We start from the raw sequence: 19169 nt of genomic DNA, 5'->3' as shown, positions 1-19169 counted from the left end.
ATACAGTTGTGAAGGCGGCGATACCTGTAAATGAATACAGAAGGGGGGGGCAGAAAAACTACACAGGAAACAGCATTACTAGTCTACTTGATGAGGAGAGGAGAGGAGAGGAGAGGGAGAGGAGAGGAGAGGAGAGGAAAGGAGAGGAGAGGAAAGGAAAGGAGAGGAGAGGAAAGGAGAGGAGAGAGAGAGAGGAGAGGAGAGGAGAGGAGAGGAGAGGAAAGGGAGGGGGAGATGAGGGGGAGGGGAGAGGAGAGGAGGGGGAGAGGAGAAGACAGGAGAGGGAGAGAGAGAGGGAGAGGAGAGGAGGGGGAGAGGACAGGAGAGGGAGACGGAGAGGAGAGGAGAGGAAAGGGAGGGGGAGGGGAGAGGAGGGGGAGAGGAGAGGACAGGAGGGGGAGAGGGAGACGGAGAGGAGAGGGAGAGAGAGAGGGAGAGGAGAGGACAGGAGGGGGAGAGGGAGATGGAGGGGAGGGGAGAGGAGAGAAATGAGGAAATCTGAAATGAGGAATTTATCGCCTGACAGTAACAAAAAACTGGGTGGGGGGGCAGCAACAGCCAAACAATACTATTCAATTTGATTTTTTTTTTTACAATCAAAATTGTTTCTAGGCGTTTTACAGAATCCCAGGGCCTAACCACAAACAAGCAACAGTGGCAAGGAAACACTCCCCTTTAACAGGAAGAAACAGGACCAGGCTCATGAAGGGGGACCCTCCTGCTGATGACCGACTGGGTAGAGAGAGAGAGAGAGAGAGAGGAGAGGAGAGGAGAGGAGAGGAGAGGAGAGGAGAGGAGAGGAGAGGAGAGGAGAGGAGAGGAGAGGAGAGGAGAGGAGAGGCACAGAGCACAGAAACACACACAAAAATACACTATACAACAGGTCAGCGGGGCTGGAGGTCATCATGCAGCTCCGAAGGCGGCGATACCTGTAAATGAATAGGGGGGGGGGGGAGCAGAAAACTACACAGGAATCAGCGTAACTAGTCTGCTTACAAGAAGAAGAACAAGAAGTGTAAAGAGCTAAAAAATACACAAAAAAATAAACAAATTAAAAATGTACATATATGTACATACATATATTGCACTATCTATCATGCACTTGCGCAATTGTAGAAAAGGTATACATAAATGTGACTTCTGCATTGAAGGTTAACATTATAGCATTGATGTGAAGCTGAGTGACCTCACAGCCTATAAAAATGTCCCAATGACCTTCCTGTACTTAAGTGTATCTCTCTCATATACAAATCCATTGAGAGTAGGTCAGAAAACTTCTGGATGTGGCACTTTGCAGTGTTGTATTTGAGGTCGAACCCCTCAAGACGAAATAAGAGAGAATTATCCCTGTTGGAACCCCTGTACCAGTATAAGACACACAGTTCCAGGGCCATACATAATGTGTAGTGTGTTTCATTTTGCCAGGTAGCAGTCAACTCCTGCTATCACCATCTTTGCTCTCAGCACAGTTGCTCTTTGCACCATAAGATTCAAAATTGATCTGATGAAAACCACTGTTGGGAATAACTGCAGTACACTTGATGGACACGACCAAACTCTGCAGGTTAACAGAGCTAAAGAGAGCTTACATGGAGGTCAAGATCAGGAAATACAATATTCACATAACAGGTCTTGAGGATTTGCACAAAAGCAGTAAGGCCTCCCGATTGGATTTGCTCTTTCACATTTTTGCTACACTTCTGCCATGATGTATGCAGCAATTATATTAGCAACTGGCTGACACTACCATTTACAGACAGATCTTTTTAAATATGTTCATGTTCATACGGGTCTTCTACCAGAGGCATTTGGAGTCTGAGAGTACTTTGCAGGGTCTTATCTGTTCCTAGGACTGCACTAATCTGGACAGAGATCTCTGATGTAGTTCCTGGTATCTGTTGGATCCATCTACTCAGCTTGGGGGTTACTGTCCCTAGTGTTGCCTTCACACCCCACATTCTCTCTATCTCCTTTTCAGCCCTTGGTATTTCTCCAGCTTCTCGTGTTATTTCTGCTATCACTTGGGATTGCTACATCTATCACCACCACTGTCTTCTGCTACATTGGTAGCAGAAGACTATCTACCACCACTATGTCAGGCTGATTGGCCACCACCATCTCAGTTGGGATCTGGAAGTCCCACAGGATATTGGCATGCATGTTGTCTGTCACTTTTGGGGGTGTCTCCCACCCTGGGACCTCCAGTCTGTACAGAGTACAGATGTTCCTGTCCACAATCAATCAATCAATCAATCAATCAATCAATCAATCAATCAGTCAGTCAGTCAGTCAGTCAGTCAGTCAGTCAGTCAGTCAGTCAGTCAGTCTTTATATAGTGAATGTTACAATCAGAATTGCTTCTAGGCACTTTACAGAATCCCTGACTCCCAACAAGCAACAGTGGCAAGGAAAAACTCGCCTTTAACAGGAAGGAGAAGGAGAGGAGACCCCGGCAGCCTCGGCCTATAGCAGCATGACTAAGATGTTAACCTAATACCGTATTTTCACGACCACAAGGTGCACTGTAATAAAAGGCGCAGTCTCAGTTATGGGTGCTATATCTGTATTTAAAACATACATAAGGTGCACCGTATTATTAGGCGCATGCTAAAAGATGGAAACAACAACGGAAGTAAACAGTGAGTTTCGTCACATTTATTGAACAAAATATTCATTCTTCTGCCACAAAACCATCAAAGTTTTCATCTTCTGTATCTTCTTCCTCTTCTTCATCATCTGAATCAGACTCACCGACCGGCCGCTGCCTCATAGTCTTTGTGCAGGAGTGTTCGCCTTCCGTCGGTGAGTCTGATTGAGATGAAGAAAAGGAATTCGGGATGTTGGACATTGAAATAGCGCAGCTGTTTAATTCAGATACAGAAGATGAAAACTTTGATGGTTTTGTGGCGGAAGAGTGAATATTTTGTTCAATAAATGTGACGAAACTCACTGTATTACCTCCTTTGTCATTTTTTACTTTATGTTTTAGCATGCGCCTAAAAATAGGGTGCGCCTTATGTATGTTTTAAATACAGATATAGCACCCATAACTGAGACTGCGCCTTTTATTACAGTGCACGTTATGGTCGTGAAAATATGGTAATTACATGCAATTTACAACATATATTTGTGAAACATTTTGACTCTGCTCATCCCTTAAAGCATTATTTTTGGTCTTTATGTTTGTTACAGTTAATTACACACTTAAAGATGGAGGTCCAGTGTCTAAAGGAAGAGTTATCCCTGGTAAAAGAAGGACAGAGAAATGACCGACTTACTGTGGAAGAGATAGAGAGGTATCTTGTGATCTTTTGGCTTCACTCTAGACCTTTCTGGCACTTTTCACATACATACATACACACATACATACATACATACAGACATACAGACATACATACATACATACATACATACATACATACATACATACATACAATGGACTTTCTGGGCTTATGTACATTTATTGGGCAGGGTTTGCGGTCACATGTCCAGTCTGGAATAGTGTCATTGTTTCATTTTGTTTCTCACATCTACATAATGCTCATGTGGGGTCAACATAGTAGCTAGTAGATAATGAAATTATGTGGTAAAATAGTAAGCAACCCAACAAGGTGTAATACTATCTCCGGGATAGGTATGGGTTAAAAATTGGCTGTGTAAAAATATCTAGCTCAGTGGGAGGAGCCTTACCTTTTAAAAAGGGCATTTCTGGCCTGCCCATGGGTAGTGGGTTTTTGGCTGTCACAGCTGACACAGTTTAGTTTTTATGTTTTGTTTATTTTGGAAGTTGGTAAAGTAAAATAAATGTCTGAAGACTATTATACACTACGCCATCAGGTATTGTGTAGCTGAGCGGAGAAGGGCCCTGCCACAGGGTCCAAATCAATTTTGTGAAATAAATACCTGGGCTACAATTTGTAAATTACTGTAGTTTGATTCTGGACTCTCAGAAATCTTTTGTTGCTGCATCATTAGTTGCTGCTGTACACCTAAAAGGCTAATTATGGTTCTGCATAGCCTATTGCCAAAATGAATGCATTTTCACTGCAGATGGGGTTTGCCATTTACCTATGCTTCAGCAGACTGTTGTGTTCTTTTTGCAAATTCCCAAATTTAGATTCAAGCAGGCAAAGAGGAGCAACATTATTGACAATTAATCCAATCACTTTTGATTTGATTCGAAAGACTTTGTTTAGTAAACAGCACACATAACAACATATTTTCGATAGCAAACAAATTTAGATCACATTGGCCAAAACAGTACAAGTATTAAGGAAGGAAGGGAGGAAGGAAGAACTTTACTGCCAAGTACGTTTTTACATATAAAAGGAATTTGACTTGGTGTTTGTTGTGTGCAGTGCAGACAAAATAACAATAATACAGAAAATAAGAATAAAGATAAGGAAATATATAAAAATTTAAGCATATTTACAATACAATAAGAAATATGCATATTTAAAATCCAGCATAAGGAAGTGAAAAGTGTCTTGTGCAGGGTGAAGGTGGTGCGGTGGAGGAGAGTGCATGGTGCTGCTATATTGCAGCAGCCCCATAGAGTCTCTTACTCGGGGAGGGGGCGGGGGCAATGTCTGTGGGGGTCCTGGGCCTTGTTGAGGAGGCGGTGGGAAAAAGCTTTTTCGGTGACAGGAAGTTTTGGTTTTTATGGACGTCAGTCTTCTGCCAGACGGGAGTGGTTTAAAAAAAATTTAAATCCAGGGTGGGAGGGGTCAGCCACAATCTTGCCTGCATACCTCAGGGTCCTGGTGGTGTACAAGTCCTGAAGAGGGGGCAGGTAGCATCCAATCACCCTCTCTGCAGATCGGATGACACACTGCTGTCTGCCTTTGTCCTTGGCAGTGGCTGCAGCGTGCCAGTGGCGGTGTAGAAGTGCACCATTGTCTTTGGTAGGTTAAATTTGTTTTCTGTGCATCAGTTCACCAGGTTATCAATCTCCAGCCTAATAAGCAGATGTATCCCCTCTGGAGATGAGCCCAGTGAGGGTGGTGTCATCCGCGAACTTCAGGAGCTTGACGGACTGATGATTGGAAGTGCAGCTGTTTGTATACAGGGATAAGAGCAGAGGGGAGAGAACAGAGCCTTGCGGGGAACCAATACTGATGATCAGAGAGTCCGAGTTGTGCTTCCCCAGCCTCACATGTTGCCTCCTGTCAGACAGGAAGCCTGTGATCGACCTGCAAGTGGAGTCAGGTATGCTCAGCTGGGAGAGCTTGACTTGTAACAGTAAGATGGTCTTGAATGTGGAGCTGAAGTCCACAAAGAGGATTCTGACATAGTTTCCTGCAGAGTCCAGATGCTGGAGGATGTAGTGGAGGGCCACGTTAACTGTGTCATCTACAGACCTGTGGGCCCTGTAGGCGAACTGCAGGGGGTCCAGGAGAGGGTCTGTGAGATATCTAAGGTGTTGAAGCACGAGGCACTCAAAGGACTTCATTACTACAAAGGTCAGAGCGACAGGTCTGTAGTCGTTCAGTCCCCTGATCCTTGGCTTTTTTGGGGATGGGGATGATGGTGGAGGTCTTGAAGCAAGCTGGTACATGACATGTCTCCAGTGAGGTGTTAAAGATGTCAGTGAACACTGGAGACAGCTGATCCGTACAGTGCTTCAGGGTGGATGGAGAGATGGAGTCTGGTCCAGCTGCTTTGTGGAGATTCTTCTTGTGGAAGAGCCTGTTGACCTGCCTTTCAGAAACAGAGAGTGTGGTCCGTGTGTGGGGGGGTGGGGGGCAGGAGGGAATCTCTGAGGTGGCAAGGTGTGAAGAGGCCCGAGCCCCTGCTGGGGTGGGGGAGGAGGATGTGGTGGGCTGAGGTTGGAGAGTGGTGTCAGAACTGTCTTTTGTCTTTCAAAGCAGCCATAAAACTTGTTCAGTTCGCTGGCCAGGTGTGCAATGTTGACAATCTCAGTTTGTCCTAAAAAAAAAAAAGGTTCTGGTAGCAAGAGACAGACACAGTGACAACCACTTAACACTGAATAAAGAAGTGTGGACTCAAGTCAGGAGTCAAAGACATCCACATCCTCATGCCGTCCTCATGTATGAGTGAGGGCACGGAATACTCAGAGAATGTAATTGCCATTATCTACAAATAATACCAAGTAGGTAACTTACTTGCTTGTGTTGAGGACATCAGGCAGGCTGTCAAATGTGTATGAGATAAAACAGATAACATTAAATACCGGTTTTACGACGACTCTAAGATTGGAGATTTGAAATTGTAAGCGTATACTACTAACTTAGACTTCTGGTGCAGTCACACTGAATGATAACTCGATAACAAAGCTCTGAATAAATGCGATTTCATGATGACATATATCAAATGGCTTTTCAGGGACACTAGTCAACTTTTTTTTTTTTTAATTCTTGGAGTGTGTGAACATGATCTATGCTGAAAATATAATTCTCCTACAAATTTCTCATATCATGTTGCCTTCTCTTGTCTTCTTAACCACTTCACCCCTTTTGGGGTCACTGCGCAAAGGCAGGGTTTTGACATCTAGATCAGTGTTTTTCAACCTTTTTTGAGCCAAGGCACATTTTTTTTATTGAAAAAATCTCGCGGCACACCACCAGCAGAAAAAAAGCTTATTTTAACACTGAAGAATTATGTTATATTATAGTGTCTTGAATAGGAATCAAGTAAACAATTTGCTAATTTCCCTGATGGACACCCCCTAAAGGGATCAATAAAGTACTCTTGAATCTTGAATCTTGAACAAAACGAAAAAGGTTTTTTATAATCTTTCCATTTTTTACTCACTCAGTGTGAAACCTGGGCCTGTTTGGATGAACACAGAGCTGATATCCTGGCAGGAATCGATGAAAGACACACACAAAGCTCTTCCTCCACAGCTCTCAGTCTTTCTCTGTTTTTAGTTTTTACAGCAGTCAGGCTTGAAAAGCTCACCTCACACAGATATGTTGTGGAAAATGGGAGCAGTGTTAAAATAGCTTTGTTGGCCAGCATTGGGAACTCCTTTGCAGCTGCCAACCAAAAACTGTCCAAAGGTAGATCAGCAAAGCTTAGCTTGAGACCACGATCTTGTCTCAGTTCAGTTAGTTGCTCCTGCTCCTGTAAAGTCATGTCCTTTCCAACAGCTGATGCTGAGCTGAATGGGTCCCTAACCCAGTCAAGGCACTCTGTGGAGGCTGAAGAGAAATAAAATGACATCTTCTCAAGAGTTTTCAGATGTTTAACTATTATCACCCAGTGCAGCAGTATTAACATCTTGCCATTTATTGGTGAGTGGGAACATTTCAAGATTGCCACTTTCCACATGCTGCTGCCAGAGTTGCACCTTTGAACGGAATCCATTTATTTTATCTGTACTTGTAAGCAGGTTTTCATTTCGGCCTTGCATTCGTGTGTTCAGTTCATTCAGATGATAAAAAATATCTGCCAGGTATGCCAGCCTTGCACACCACTCATCACATGCAAGCAGCTTTGCATAATCGGAACCCTCATTTGTCAAAAAAACCTTAAGTTCCTCTCGCAGCTCATACACACGGGCCAGCACCTTGCCGCGCGACAACCATCGCACCTCCGTATGAAACAGCAAGGCTTTATGCTCCGCTCCCATTTCCTCACACAAAGCTGCAAAAATGCGACTTTTCACAGGTCGTGACTTCACAAAGTTTACCATGTGCACAACATCATCCAACACAGGAACGAGGTCTGCTGGTAAAGTCTTGGCAACGAGGGCTTTGCGGTGTAAAAAACAGTGCGTGATGAGCACATCTGGGTTTTTTTCCTTCACTCTGCTTACAAAGCCTTTGGTGCGTCCGACCATGGCTGCAGCTCCGTCAGTGCACACACTCGTGCAGTTTTCCCACTTAAGTACTCCTTTTTCCAGATATTCTGATGTAACCCGAAAAATTTCCTCTCCTGTTGTTTTTCCTGGCAAAGCCTTGCAAAATAGAAAGTTTTCTCCATCCACAAAATGCACATTAGCCAAGAGTTGAGCATGTCCACTTATATCAGTTGACTCATCAAGTTGCAATGCAATTTCTACTGATACGGATCTTGTCCAAAACCACACTTTCGATGTCTGCAGACATCTCATCAATACGTCTGGAAATCGTGTTATCTGAGAGAGGGACTTTGGCTATTTCCTTAGCCGCTACGGGTCTGAGCATCTCGTTTACAATGGCTTTGCAGGCGGGAAGTATTAATTTCTCTGCCACAGTGTGGGACTTTTTTGATTTAGCCACAAGTTCAGCGACGTGGTAGCTAGCTTTAAGGGCTCTCTCGTTTACCTTTGTAGTTTTTCTCATGAAATCTGCCTGTTTCTCTGTGTGTTCACACAGGCGAACAAAATACTCAACATTTTTATTTTGAAGTGAAGGGTGTTTCGTTTGGAGATGGCGTTTAAGCTTACTTGGGACCATAGCACTGTTGGAGAGCTTTTCACCACATACCAAACACAATGGAGTCGGCGCCGTTGCATCTCCGGTAAAAGTAAATCCAAATGAAAGATAGCTTTCGTTGTATTGCCTCGCGCCAGAAATTTTGCTCGACGTCATCGTCTCTGCTTTCTTTTGACCTCCACTCATACTGGGGCCTTCATCTGGGTCTGGATTTTGTCCAGGGTCCAGTTCAGAGCCAGAATTTTTTCTCTTCAAAAACGTATCCATCACTCTCACCACTGTCCCGCTATCCACAACGCCACCGTAAACGTCACCCTGCCGCCGGCATCGATGCGTTATTAATTCGCTTGTCTCCAAGCACAATGCAATTAACAATTAGCTACCTACCTACCACCACCTACTGGTATGAAAGAGTACTACATGGTTACTCTGCCAGGCGCTAGACCGCACAGGCACAAAAATTTGATAATTTCCCACGGCATACCTGATAATATCTCACGGCACACTGGTGTGTCGCGGCACAGTGGTTGAAAAACACTGATCTAGATGAGTTGCCAGTTTATTGCAAGGCACTAAATGAGTATCACAGGTTTGGTAACTTGCTCAAGGGAACCTTCCCCTATTACCAGAAGGCCTTTGATGTTTTCTATGTACTGGAGTTCAAACCAAGAACCCTCCACAACCCTCCACTAGCAGCAGTGACAGTTTCCACAGACAATTATCTGTATGGTAGACACATACAATTGGCATGAAGCAGGTGCCCTCCTGAACAGTAGTCAAAGAAAGCCTTATTTTGTATTATTCAATATGCAGACATTCAAGGAAAAAAAAAACGATTACTCTCTCTTGGTGTAACAACAGACATTAGGCACACATACACACACATGTAAATTCACTTACAATCGAGACTACTTACTGTTGTCTTATGCCCAGAACTGTATGTTTTGTGACTGTGTGAATATTCTTCATTTAAAAGAACGTTGAAGAGACACATATGTGTTACAAATGGTTTTAATTTGCATGAATATTCCCCCCACCTCCTTTTCATTACATTAGATTAAACAAATTCAGTAGCTTGGTCAGTTCCTCCATCCATCCATCCATCCTCTACCGCTTATCTGGGGTCGGGTCGCGGGGGCAGCAGCCTAAAAAGAGAAGCCCAGACTTCCCTCTCCCCAGCTACCTCTTCCAGCTCATCCAGAGGGATATATAACGTGTCCTGGGTCTTCCCGGGGGTCTCCTACCGGAGGGACATGCCCTGAACACCTCACCAGGGAGGCGTCCAGGAGGCATCCTAACTAGATGCCCAAGCCACCTCATCTGGCTCCTCTCAACGCGGAGGAGCAGCCGCTCTACTCCGAGCTCCTCCCGGATGGCAGAGCTTCTCACCCTATATCTAAGGGAGAGCCCAGCCACCCTACGGAGGAAGCTCATTTTGGCCGTGATCTTGTTCTTTCGGTCATTACCCAAAGCTCATGACCATAGGTGAGGGTAGGAACAAAGGTCTACCGGTAAATTGAGAGCTGAGCCGAAAGGTGAAGCTCTCTCTTCACCACTACGGACCGGTGCAGAGTCCGCATTACTCCTGGGCTACCACCTTATCGTGGTGGAGGGGTTTGCGTGTCCCATTGATCCTAGGAGCTCCGTTGTCTGGGGCTATATGCCCCTTGTGGGGCCACCCATGGCAAACAGGTCCTAGGTGAGGGATCAGACAAAGCGTAGCCCAGGACCCCCTCATGATGAAAAACAACATTGGTGCCAAGTTTCCCTTGCCCGGATGCGGGTCACCAGGGCCCACTCCTGGAGCCAGGCCTGGGGGTGGGGCACGTTGGCGAGCGCCTGGTGGCCGGACCTCTGCCCATTAAGTCCGGCCGGGCACAGCCCGAAGAGGCAACATGGGACTCCCTTCCCGTGGGCTCACCACTTGCAGGAGGGGCCAAGGGGGTCAGGTGCATTGTGTTTTGGGTAGCTGCCAAAGGCAGGGACCTGGGCAGTCTGATCCCCGGCTGCATAAACTGGTCAGTTCCTTTGTTTCTTTTTCTTTAGATTGCATGAATTAGTCAAGATATTTCTGGATGACCCTGATCCAGAAGTGGCATTGTCAGTGGGAGCAGACATGAGAAAAATCCAGTACTGTTTCTGCTGGCTAAAGGTAATGTTTTATATTGTAAATATTTACATGTTGATTACACTGGGTTACAAAATAAACTTTTTGTAAATTCTCTAGGTTTTTTCAGTTAAGACCATTTTACATTGCTTAATCCAACAATGGCATCCATTTTTCACAATCAGGTCAGGTTTTTATGCTAATTTGACTTTGAAAAATCCGATCTTCTGACTTAATCTGTACCGTACACCCTGTCCCTCTCTTAAAAAATAAATGGAGGAACTCTTGATGTCTGGGAAAAAGGTCTTGTTGTGGTAAAAAGGTGATGCAAGCACTGTCAGAGAGGAGGTTCTTTTGCTTCAATCTGGATGCCAATAGATTGGCAGAGAACTATTATAAGATGACATCGTGAACTCGATCATTTAGCTCCTTTTGTGAAAAAAGGATGTAGAGCATCGATGTTAAAAGCCACTTCTTCATCTTCAGATGTAGCAGTCAGTGACACCGTTTTTGCAGCTCCCTCAAAACCAGGGGAATTCCAAACTTCAGACAACTCTTCTTACCTTTGGTGCACTGATGCAGATTCTCTGTGCATGACTGGCACACCATGGTGCCCAACCTTTATCCTATTCACTGTGGATGTAGCATAATACCCCATCTTATAGCTAAAGCCATTTAATTGTAATATTAAAAAAACCTTTTAGTCCTAACTTGGCCCATGCACAATCTTCAGAATCTGTTAATTGCAAGGAATATTAAAAAAAAACAAAAAAAAACTCACATCACATGAAGTGAAAACACCCGTACATATAAACAAAAACATTAAAAGAACAAATATGTAGCTTAGTTCAGAAAGTTGACCTGCCCGATTGAGTAAAACCAATGTGATTTTTGGATTCAGCACAGCAAAATGATCCTATACCAACTAACAAACAAATGATAATTTTGGTGTTGATCAGTGTTATTGTTACTAATCTGTAGTTATTCTGTAATAAATATATATAATATTTATATAATTATCTGTAATATTTATAATTATGTTTTTAATCATTTTTTTCAAGATCCAAATTCTATGTGTTTGAAGATTTTGAACAGATAATGTTATAGATGCAAATATAATATAGATACAATTATAATGTTATAATGTAAGTATAAAAATTAAATTCAACATAAGTGTCATTTATTAAGTTACTGTGACCTTTAAATGCAAGATCTATTCTTCTTCCTGTCCTTTTTGGCAGACTCAACTTTCACTAACGAGATCTTGTAAGATCTCGTTAGTGAAAATTGATGGCAGATACTATTTAATACGGAGTCATGTAGAGTCATAGGAGTAGAACTAAAACAAACTGACTGGGTTTTATGAGCTCAAAAAAAGGTGCGCATCAGTGAGTACCCGTCCACGTAAAGCACTAATAGACCAAATTCGTTCAGGTTATTTTCCAGAATCTCTCTCTCTCTCTGCATGTGTGTATGTATGTGTTTTTCTCCTTAGAGGATGATCATGGATAAGCAAGAAAAAAGAAGGATGTGCAGCGATGCACAGAAGTCAGCAACTGTAAATAAAGTTTTGAAAGCCTGCCCCCAGAGTTCAGAAGAAAGAAGCATATTGAAGAAGATGCTGATGCAGCGTGACCAGGAGATCAGTATCCTTGACATTGAACTTCTTCCCACTGAAGTTTTTATGCCAAGATTTTTTTCCCACTATATTTTTTGTAAGACACACACACACACACACACTCACACTCACACACACACACACACACATATATTCGCACATTGCAGAGCCACTTCCTGGATTACACGCTTTAAAGACCTGACAGTAATTTAACATCTGTAATGCAAACTGTATCAGGATACATTTTCCATTGAGTGCTAATTGTATCAATTAAATGACTGAGGGCCAAGGTCATATTAGCATCAGGCAGTATGTATACAGTCATTACCAAGAAGACTATTACATACTTCAGTGTTAAGGTTGGGTTTTTACAGGACCCAAATACAGGCAAAACACAAAGATAAATAGTCCAACAACTAGTCTTTATTTAGTAAATTCAACTGGCAGTCCTCCTGGACCGCAGTCTTCCGGGGTGCACGGCTAGCTCCAGCGTGAAGCCAACACGGGAGTCAGTCTGCGCGTTCTCCAGTCCAGCAGGGTGGTGTGGAGACCTTAAACAAGCAGGGGAAACCACCAAAACTCTCTGACCCTGGTAGCTCTCCATCCCTAAATATGTGACTTGATGTAAATTGCCCACAGGTGCGCCCACCTGCAGCACCAGCTGCAGCAAATCAGCTCATCCACACCCCCTGCAGGAAAAACCAAACACACAAACCGGAACACTGGACCCCAACACTTCAGACTCTGAATCACATAATGTAGACAGTGCTATGTAACCCATGCTTTTTCTGGCTAGATGGTAATACATGACAGAAACACATGTGACACAAACTCAAACAAAGTGTGTGCATTTCAAATATTTTTTAAGACATAATTTAATCCAAGTATGTTGGGCCAAAAAGGACCATTTACATGGTTTCATTATACTGTTATACAATATATGTGTAGATCAGTTAGTTTAATCCTGTTTTAAATCAATTGAAATGTGAAATAATTGTATAATAATCACTTATGTGAAATAATTGCTTCCATAAGTCAAAATCATTCACCCCTTGTCTGCTCTGGGTAGGGCACTGAGGTTAGCCAGGACCTGATATAGATAACACAATTAAATTACACTTCTTACACTTCTGGAAATCATAATTCTTGACTCAGCAACCCTACAGGTAACCTTGTAAGGATGTTGAAGAACAATAATCCTGCTTGGTTTGCTGATATCAAGGGTGGCCTAGCCCTGCCATGCCAAAGTGAAATAAATGTGTATAAACCTCAGGGAAATGTCAACACCATGCCTGTAGAGAGTGAAGCACAGACAGGTAAGATGAGATGACAGGAAGCTCTTTTTAAAATGTTTAAAAATAGTGAGCACAATGACTAATAGCTGTTAGCTACTAATGCTAGAAAGTTGATTGAGAAATAAGCCGAGTTGTGTTTTCATTTTTCATGTCGTTCGAATCATGTTGTTGCTGTTCATTTTATTTTATTTTTTTGCTTAATATAATAAATTATAAATCAGTCGTCAGATAATCATGATAGACACCTCATTATCACCTATCTACTGCACATCTCCAGTCATTCATACATCTAATGCTCATATCATCAGTGTCGTATCCTGGTATCTACGGGTGTTTCGAGTAGTACCACTGACAACTGCTTTAATGCTTGAATCTCAGCCCGCGTCCAAGTGGCCTACTACTACTGAGCCCACTGGTCTCCCCTTCTGAGCCACAGTCATTTTGATGCCTTCTCTGCTGCCTCCAAATTTTTATTGGGACTTTTTCTCAGATCTGGGTTGTGTAGGCCATATTTAGAGGAGAGCTGGCAAACCCCCTGCAGAACCACCTCTACTGGCATGCATCTGATCTTCCAGCAATTCCTGTGTCAGTCCAAACTGAAATAGAATGTTCATCAGCTGATCAAAAGTTTAAGACCACAGCCTTTAAATCCCATGTGTGGATTCAGTGTCATTTTCTATCAGTTATCCACACTGTCATGATCTCCTGATGACAAAGGCAAAAAAGCTTTCTCTCTTTGAAAGCGGTTGAATTGTTGAGCTGCATCAGCAAGGCCTCTTGCAGTGTACCTTAAACTTCTGGTCATAAACTTCTGATCAGCGGATGAACAGCCTATATCAGTTTAATGGTTGTTTGCAAAAAATTGCTTATGTAAAAAAATGTCTCACTCGCACTGCTTATTGCATTTTGAGGGATTTTTGCGAATTCATGCATTAACTTCTGTGTGGAAAATACTGTGCCTACCAGGAAGGTTCGGTGTTTCCCCAACAACAAACCCTGAGTGACCCCTGAACTAAAAGCCCTGCTGAATGAGAAGAGGGTTTTTAAATCTGGGGACAAGGAGGAGCTGAGGAGAGTCCAGAAGGAGCTGAGATGTCACAGCCCCATTTCCCCAGTTCCCTCCTGTCCCTCTGCCCCAGTAATTTTCCACTCTCCCTGCCTCTGCTCCACTCTACCTGCCAGCCACTCCCACCCCATCAGCTCACCTCCACTCACCTGCAAGCACAGCTGCAGCTTATTCCCAATCAGCCCTGCTCATAAGCCTCCCCTGCACTCTCAGTCTTTGCCAGATTGTTCTTCTGCTTTGATGCGAGACTTTCCAGCGTTATTTCCCTGCCGGATTACCTGTTACCGACCCTGCCTGTCTTCGTTCTGCCTGCCTCGCCTGTTCCCTGGACAACCTACCTGCTTTCTGCCCCTGACTACGACTTCTGCCTCAGCGTTTCTGGTTCCTGTCTGCTCACCTGGTTTTGACTTCTCCGCCTGGCCCCGGCTTCGCTGCTGCTCGTCCCCAGTCTGCTCCGCTACATCGTCAGACTCCTCTCCTGTAAGACCCTTTCTGTCACTCCTGCCCACTGTCAGCGGAACAGCACGGTTCTGAGGATTTACATCGTTCCCCCTTGGTTCCGCATTCTGGCTCTGCTCGACCTACTCCCCGAGCCTGCAACCCATACACTTTGTGCGGGCCCTGAGCCTGAAGAACGTAATATTTCTTGTGTTTCCTTGTCTGCCTGAGTTCCTGTTTGCCCGTGTGCTCATAAAAGTCATTACCACGGTCCAGTTTTCCAGAGTGCTGCTTTTGGGTCCTAATCGCACCCATCACATGAGAAGGGGGATAAGGAGAGGCAAGGCCAGCTGCAGGAGGAAGCTGGAGGAGCGCCTCAAGGGGAGCAGTGCCAGAGAAGTCTGGAGAGGCCTAAAAACCATCTCAGGCCACACAAAGGACAGTTGGAGGGGCCCTGAATCTGAGGGCCAGGACTGGGCAAATGAGTTGAATTTCTTCAACAGATTTGACTGTGCCGCCCCTCCCTCTCCACTGACCAAAGCCCAGACCTGACTGTGCTGTCACATCACCATCCCCCCTCTTCCCCCGTAACACCTCCAACACCAGCAGCTCTCTTCTCACACCATGCTACCTCCCTCCACTCCCTGCTGGATCGACCCTCACACTCCAACCCCCATACTCACTCACCAGGAGTCACACCTCGCCTCTCCATAACAGCTGATCAGGTGAGGAAGGAGCTGAGAAGGACCAAGACAAGGAAAGCTACTGGCCCTGATGGCATCAACTCCAGACTACTTAAGGACTGTGCAGATCTGGTCTGTGGAGTACTCCTGCACATCTTTAACCTGAGTCTCAGTCTGGAGAGAGTTCCACTCCTGTGGAAAACATCATGTGTCGTTCTGGTTCCTAAGACTGCGCACGCCAGGGAGCCCAACCACTTCAGGCCAGTGGCTTTAACCTCTCACCTGATGAAGACCATGGAAAGGATCGTTCTCACCCACCTCCGACAGCTGGTGGACGGCAAGATGGACCCTCTACAGTTTGCATATCGACCGGGCATTGGTGTGGATGACGCTGTCATCTACCTGCTGCACCGGTCAATTTCACACCTAGAGGGCACCGGTAGCACTGTGAGAGTCATGTTCTTTGATTTCTCCAGTGCCTTCAACACAATCCAGCCATCATTGCTGAGAGGAAAGCTGGAGGGAGCCGGAGTCGACTGTCACCTAGCTGCCTGGACCACCGACTACCTCACCAACAGACCGCAGTACGTGAGGCTCCAAGACTGTGAGTCCAATGGGGGCACTGCAGGGTACAGTTCTCTCTCCCTTCCTCTTCACTCTCTACACATCTGACTTCAGCTACATCTCAGACAGCTGCCACCTCCAGAAGTTCTCAGATGACACAGCCATCGTTGAACATGTGTCTGAGGAAAACGAACTGGAGTACAGGGAGGTCATCACCAACTTTGTCGCCTGGTGTGAACTGAACCATCTGCACACCAACGCCAGCAAGACAAGGGAGGTGATGATCGACTTCAGTAGGAAGGCTCCTCACATTGCACCCGTGAACATCCAGGGTTTGGACATTGAGATTGTAGAGGAGTACAAATACCTGGGTGTTCACCTCAACAATAAACTGGATTGGACTCATAACACAGACGCCCTGTACAAGAAGGGCCAAAGTCGTCTTCATCTGTTGAAGACTGAGGTCCTTTGGAGTGTGCAGGACACTGCTTTTGACTTGTTATGACTCTGTGGTGGCATCAGTGATCTTTTACGATGTGGTCTGCTGGAGTTGTGGAAGCTCAGAGGGACAGGAAGAGACTCAACAAACTGGTCAGAAGGGCTGGCTCACTCCTGGACTGCTCTCTGGACTCTTGAGGAGGTGGGTGAGAGGAGGATGTTAGCCAAGACATCAATTATGGACACCCCCTCTCACCCCCTACACGAGACTGTGGGGGCCTTAAGCAGCTCCTTTAGCAGCAGACTGTTACACCCACGGTGTAAAAAGGAACGGTACCGCAGGTCATTCATCCCAACTGTTGTCAGTTTGCACAACAATCACAACTTGTAATGTAGCACCAATAACCCATGGTTGGCATATTTTTTTCTGCACTACTTAATCATACTACCTCCGGAATCTCTTATTTGCACATTCATTTTTCTTATAGTGTAATATTCCCTTCTGTATATAATTTCCCCCTCTGTATACAATGTATAATTTACATACTAATGTACATAACATAATAGTTTTTCTTTTAGTGTTGTATACCACTGGCTACTTCTGTAACACGCAAATTTCCCCGATGTTGGATCAATAAAGTTCTTATCTTATGCGATTTTTCAACTGGTCTTAAAATTTTGATCAGGAATGTATTTTTACAGGTCTTTTCAACAGCTCCACAGTGCTCTTGTCATTCGTCTGTTGTCCTTAATTTGCTAACTTGAGCTCCGTTTGGTTCTGGTCCTTTTTATGCTTTTATCCTTTCATTGAAGCAATATGCAAGGGCTTCAAGAACCTATTCCTGAGGTTGCACTGTAGAGCCAATTCTGTGGGCCCATTTATGGAAACTTCATCAAAAGGCCACGTTTGAACATTTTTGGAAAGGTTTTGCGCATACAGGTATTTTGGCTCTGGAGAGACCAATTTCACTTAGATATTCATAGTAATATTTGGGGGGGAAAAGCTCACACAGAGCCAAGCTACACGCACACCGACACACTAGTGTGTGTGTGTGTGTGTGTGTATACATCTCATGCAAGTAATAGAGGGCAGCCATTCTATGACACCTGGGGAGCACCTCAAGCACCCAGGAGATAAAGTGGCACTTTACTAGCTACCAGTGAATACTCCTGGTTTATTTGTCATTCTATGAAGATGGAGAATGATACAGAGAAAACAAAATAATTATTTCCTTTTTCTCCTAGTTCTACAGCAAATGAAGACAAATGAAGAGCCTTTCGAGACATTTATGGGAAGTGAAGACAATCTGACCATTGACAAGAATATTATATCTAGACTAAAACAGAGGTTAGTGACATGACAAATGTTTATATTTTGATGATGCCATATAAATAATGGATTTTATCACCAGGGGAGCAACAGAAGGTAAGGCGCCTGAACAAATATGCTAGAGGGAACATAGAAAGTCTAAGTAATGCTCATAAAAATTCACTGGATGCATGCCACATATTGAGAATTTAAAAAAAACAAACTCACAAACTGATTTGCTGACTTCGGAATCCAAACGGTGAAGACTAGGAACAAGAGTCAACGCAGGACAAGTCTGGAATAGAGCCTGGAATAGAGTTGAGCAGGAACAGGTGACAAAACCAGAAGTGAGAAAATTTAATTTAGAAAAAACAGCTTTATTTGCCACTCTTACAAAAGAACATACATTTAATTTAGATCTTTAAAAACACTCACCCAGAATAAATATATACATAAATAAATAAATAATCTATCTAATCCAGGGGTCACCAACCTTTTTGAAACCAAGAGCTACTTCATGGGTACCGAGTCATGTGAAGAGCGACCAGCTTGACACACTCCTCTAAAATAACAAATTCTGTATTTATATATATATATATATATATATATATATATATATACTCCAATATATACTGTATATATATTCCTCGCCCTCCTGGGCGGTGCCTCCTTCCTTTCTTCAGACTCGGGTCCTCTGGGAGTCTGAGGGTTCTGCGCAGGATCTTAGCTGTCTCAGGGGCAAGTCCCACAGGATCTTGGCCTGCTTGTTCTCCAGCACTTTCGGGGGTGGCTCCCACCTGGACCCTGGGACCTCCAGTCCATACTCAGTGCAGATGTTCCTGTACACTATGCCAGCCACCTGGTTATGCTGCTCCATGTATGCCTTGCCTGCTAACATCGTGCACCCTGCTGTGATGTGCTGGACTGTCTCAGGGGCATCTCCACACAGTCTGAACCTGGGGTCTTGTCTGGTATGGTAGACCCTGGCCTCTATTGCTCTGGTGCTCAGGGCCTGTTCTTGTGCAGCAATGAGTAATGCTTCTGTGCTGTCTTTCAGTCCGGCTTTGCCAGCCACTGGTATGTTTTCTCGATATCAGCCACTTCCTCAATTTGTCGGCGGTAAATTCCATGCATGGGCTTGTTCTTCCATGATAGCCCCTCAGGTTCCTCCTCCTTGGTGGGCTTTTTTTGTTGTGTGAGGTATTCACTTAGCAGTGGGTCAGTGCGGGCCATCTTCTTGATGTACTCTCGGAGGCTTGTTGTTTCCTCC

At 44.4% G+C, this 19169-nt stretch overlaps 1 protein-coding gene across 2 annotated transcripts in view; it reads left to right on the top strand.

Annotated features, from left to right (window-relative positions):
* The window catches only part of kif6 (kinesin family member 6), a 94776-nt gene that overhangs the window by 61524 nt on the left and 14083 nt on the right, over positions 1 to 19169 (top strand). For both annotated transcript variants that reach the window (XM_029832899.1, XM_029832900.1), the window contains 5 exons: positions 3193 to 3296; positions 10428 to 10533; positions 11984 to 12134; positions 13273 to 13422; positions 17836 to 17938. In XM_029832899.1, the coding sequence (XP_029688759.1) occupies positions 3193 to 3296; positions 10428 to 10533; positions 11984 to 12134; positions 13273 to 13422; positions 17836 to 17938 (614 nt within the window). The remainder of the gene's footprint in view (positions 1 to 3192; positions 3297 to 10427; positions 10534 to 11983; positions 12135 to 13272; positions 13423 to 17835; positions 17939 to 19169) is intronic.

This window comes from Takifugu rubripes, chromosome 2, assembly GCF_901000725.2.
Source record: "Takifugu rubripes chromosome 2, fTakRub1.2, whole genome shotgun sequence".
NCBI lineage: Eukaryota > Metazoa > Chordata > Actinopteri > Tetraodontiformes > Tetraodontidae > Takifugu > Takifugu rubripes.
This window is presented reverse-complemented; position numbering and strand designations above follow the sequence as displayed.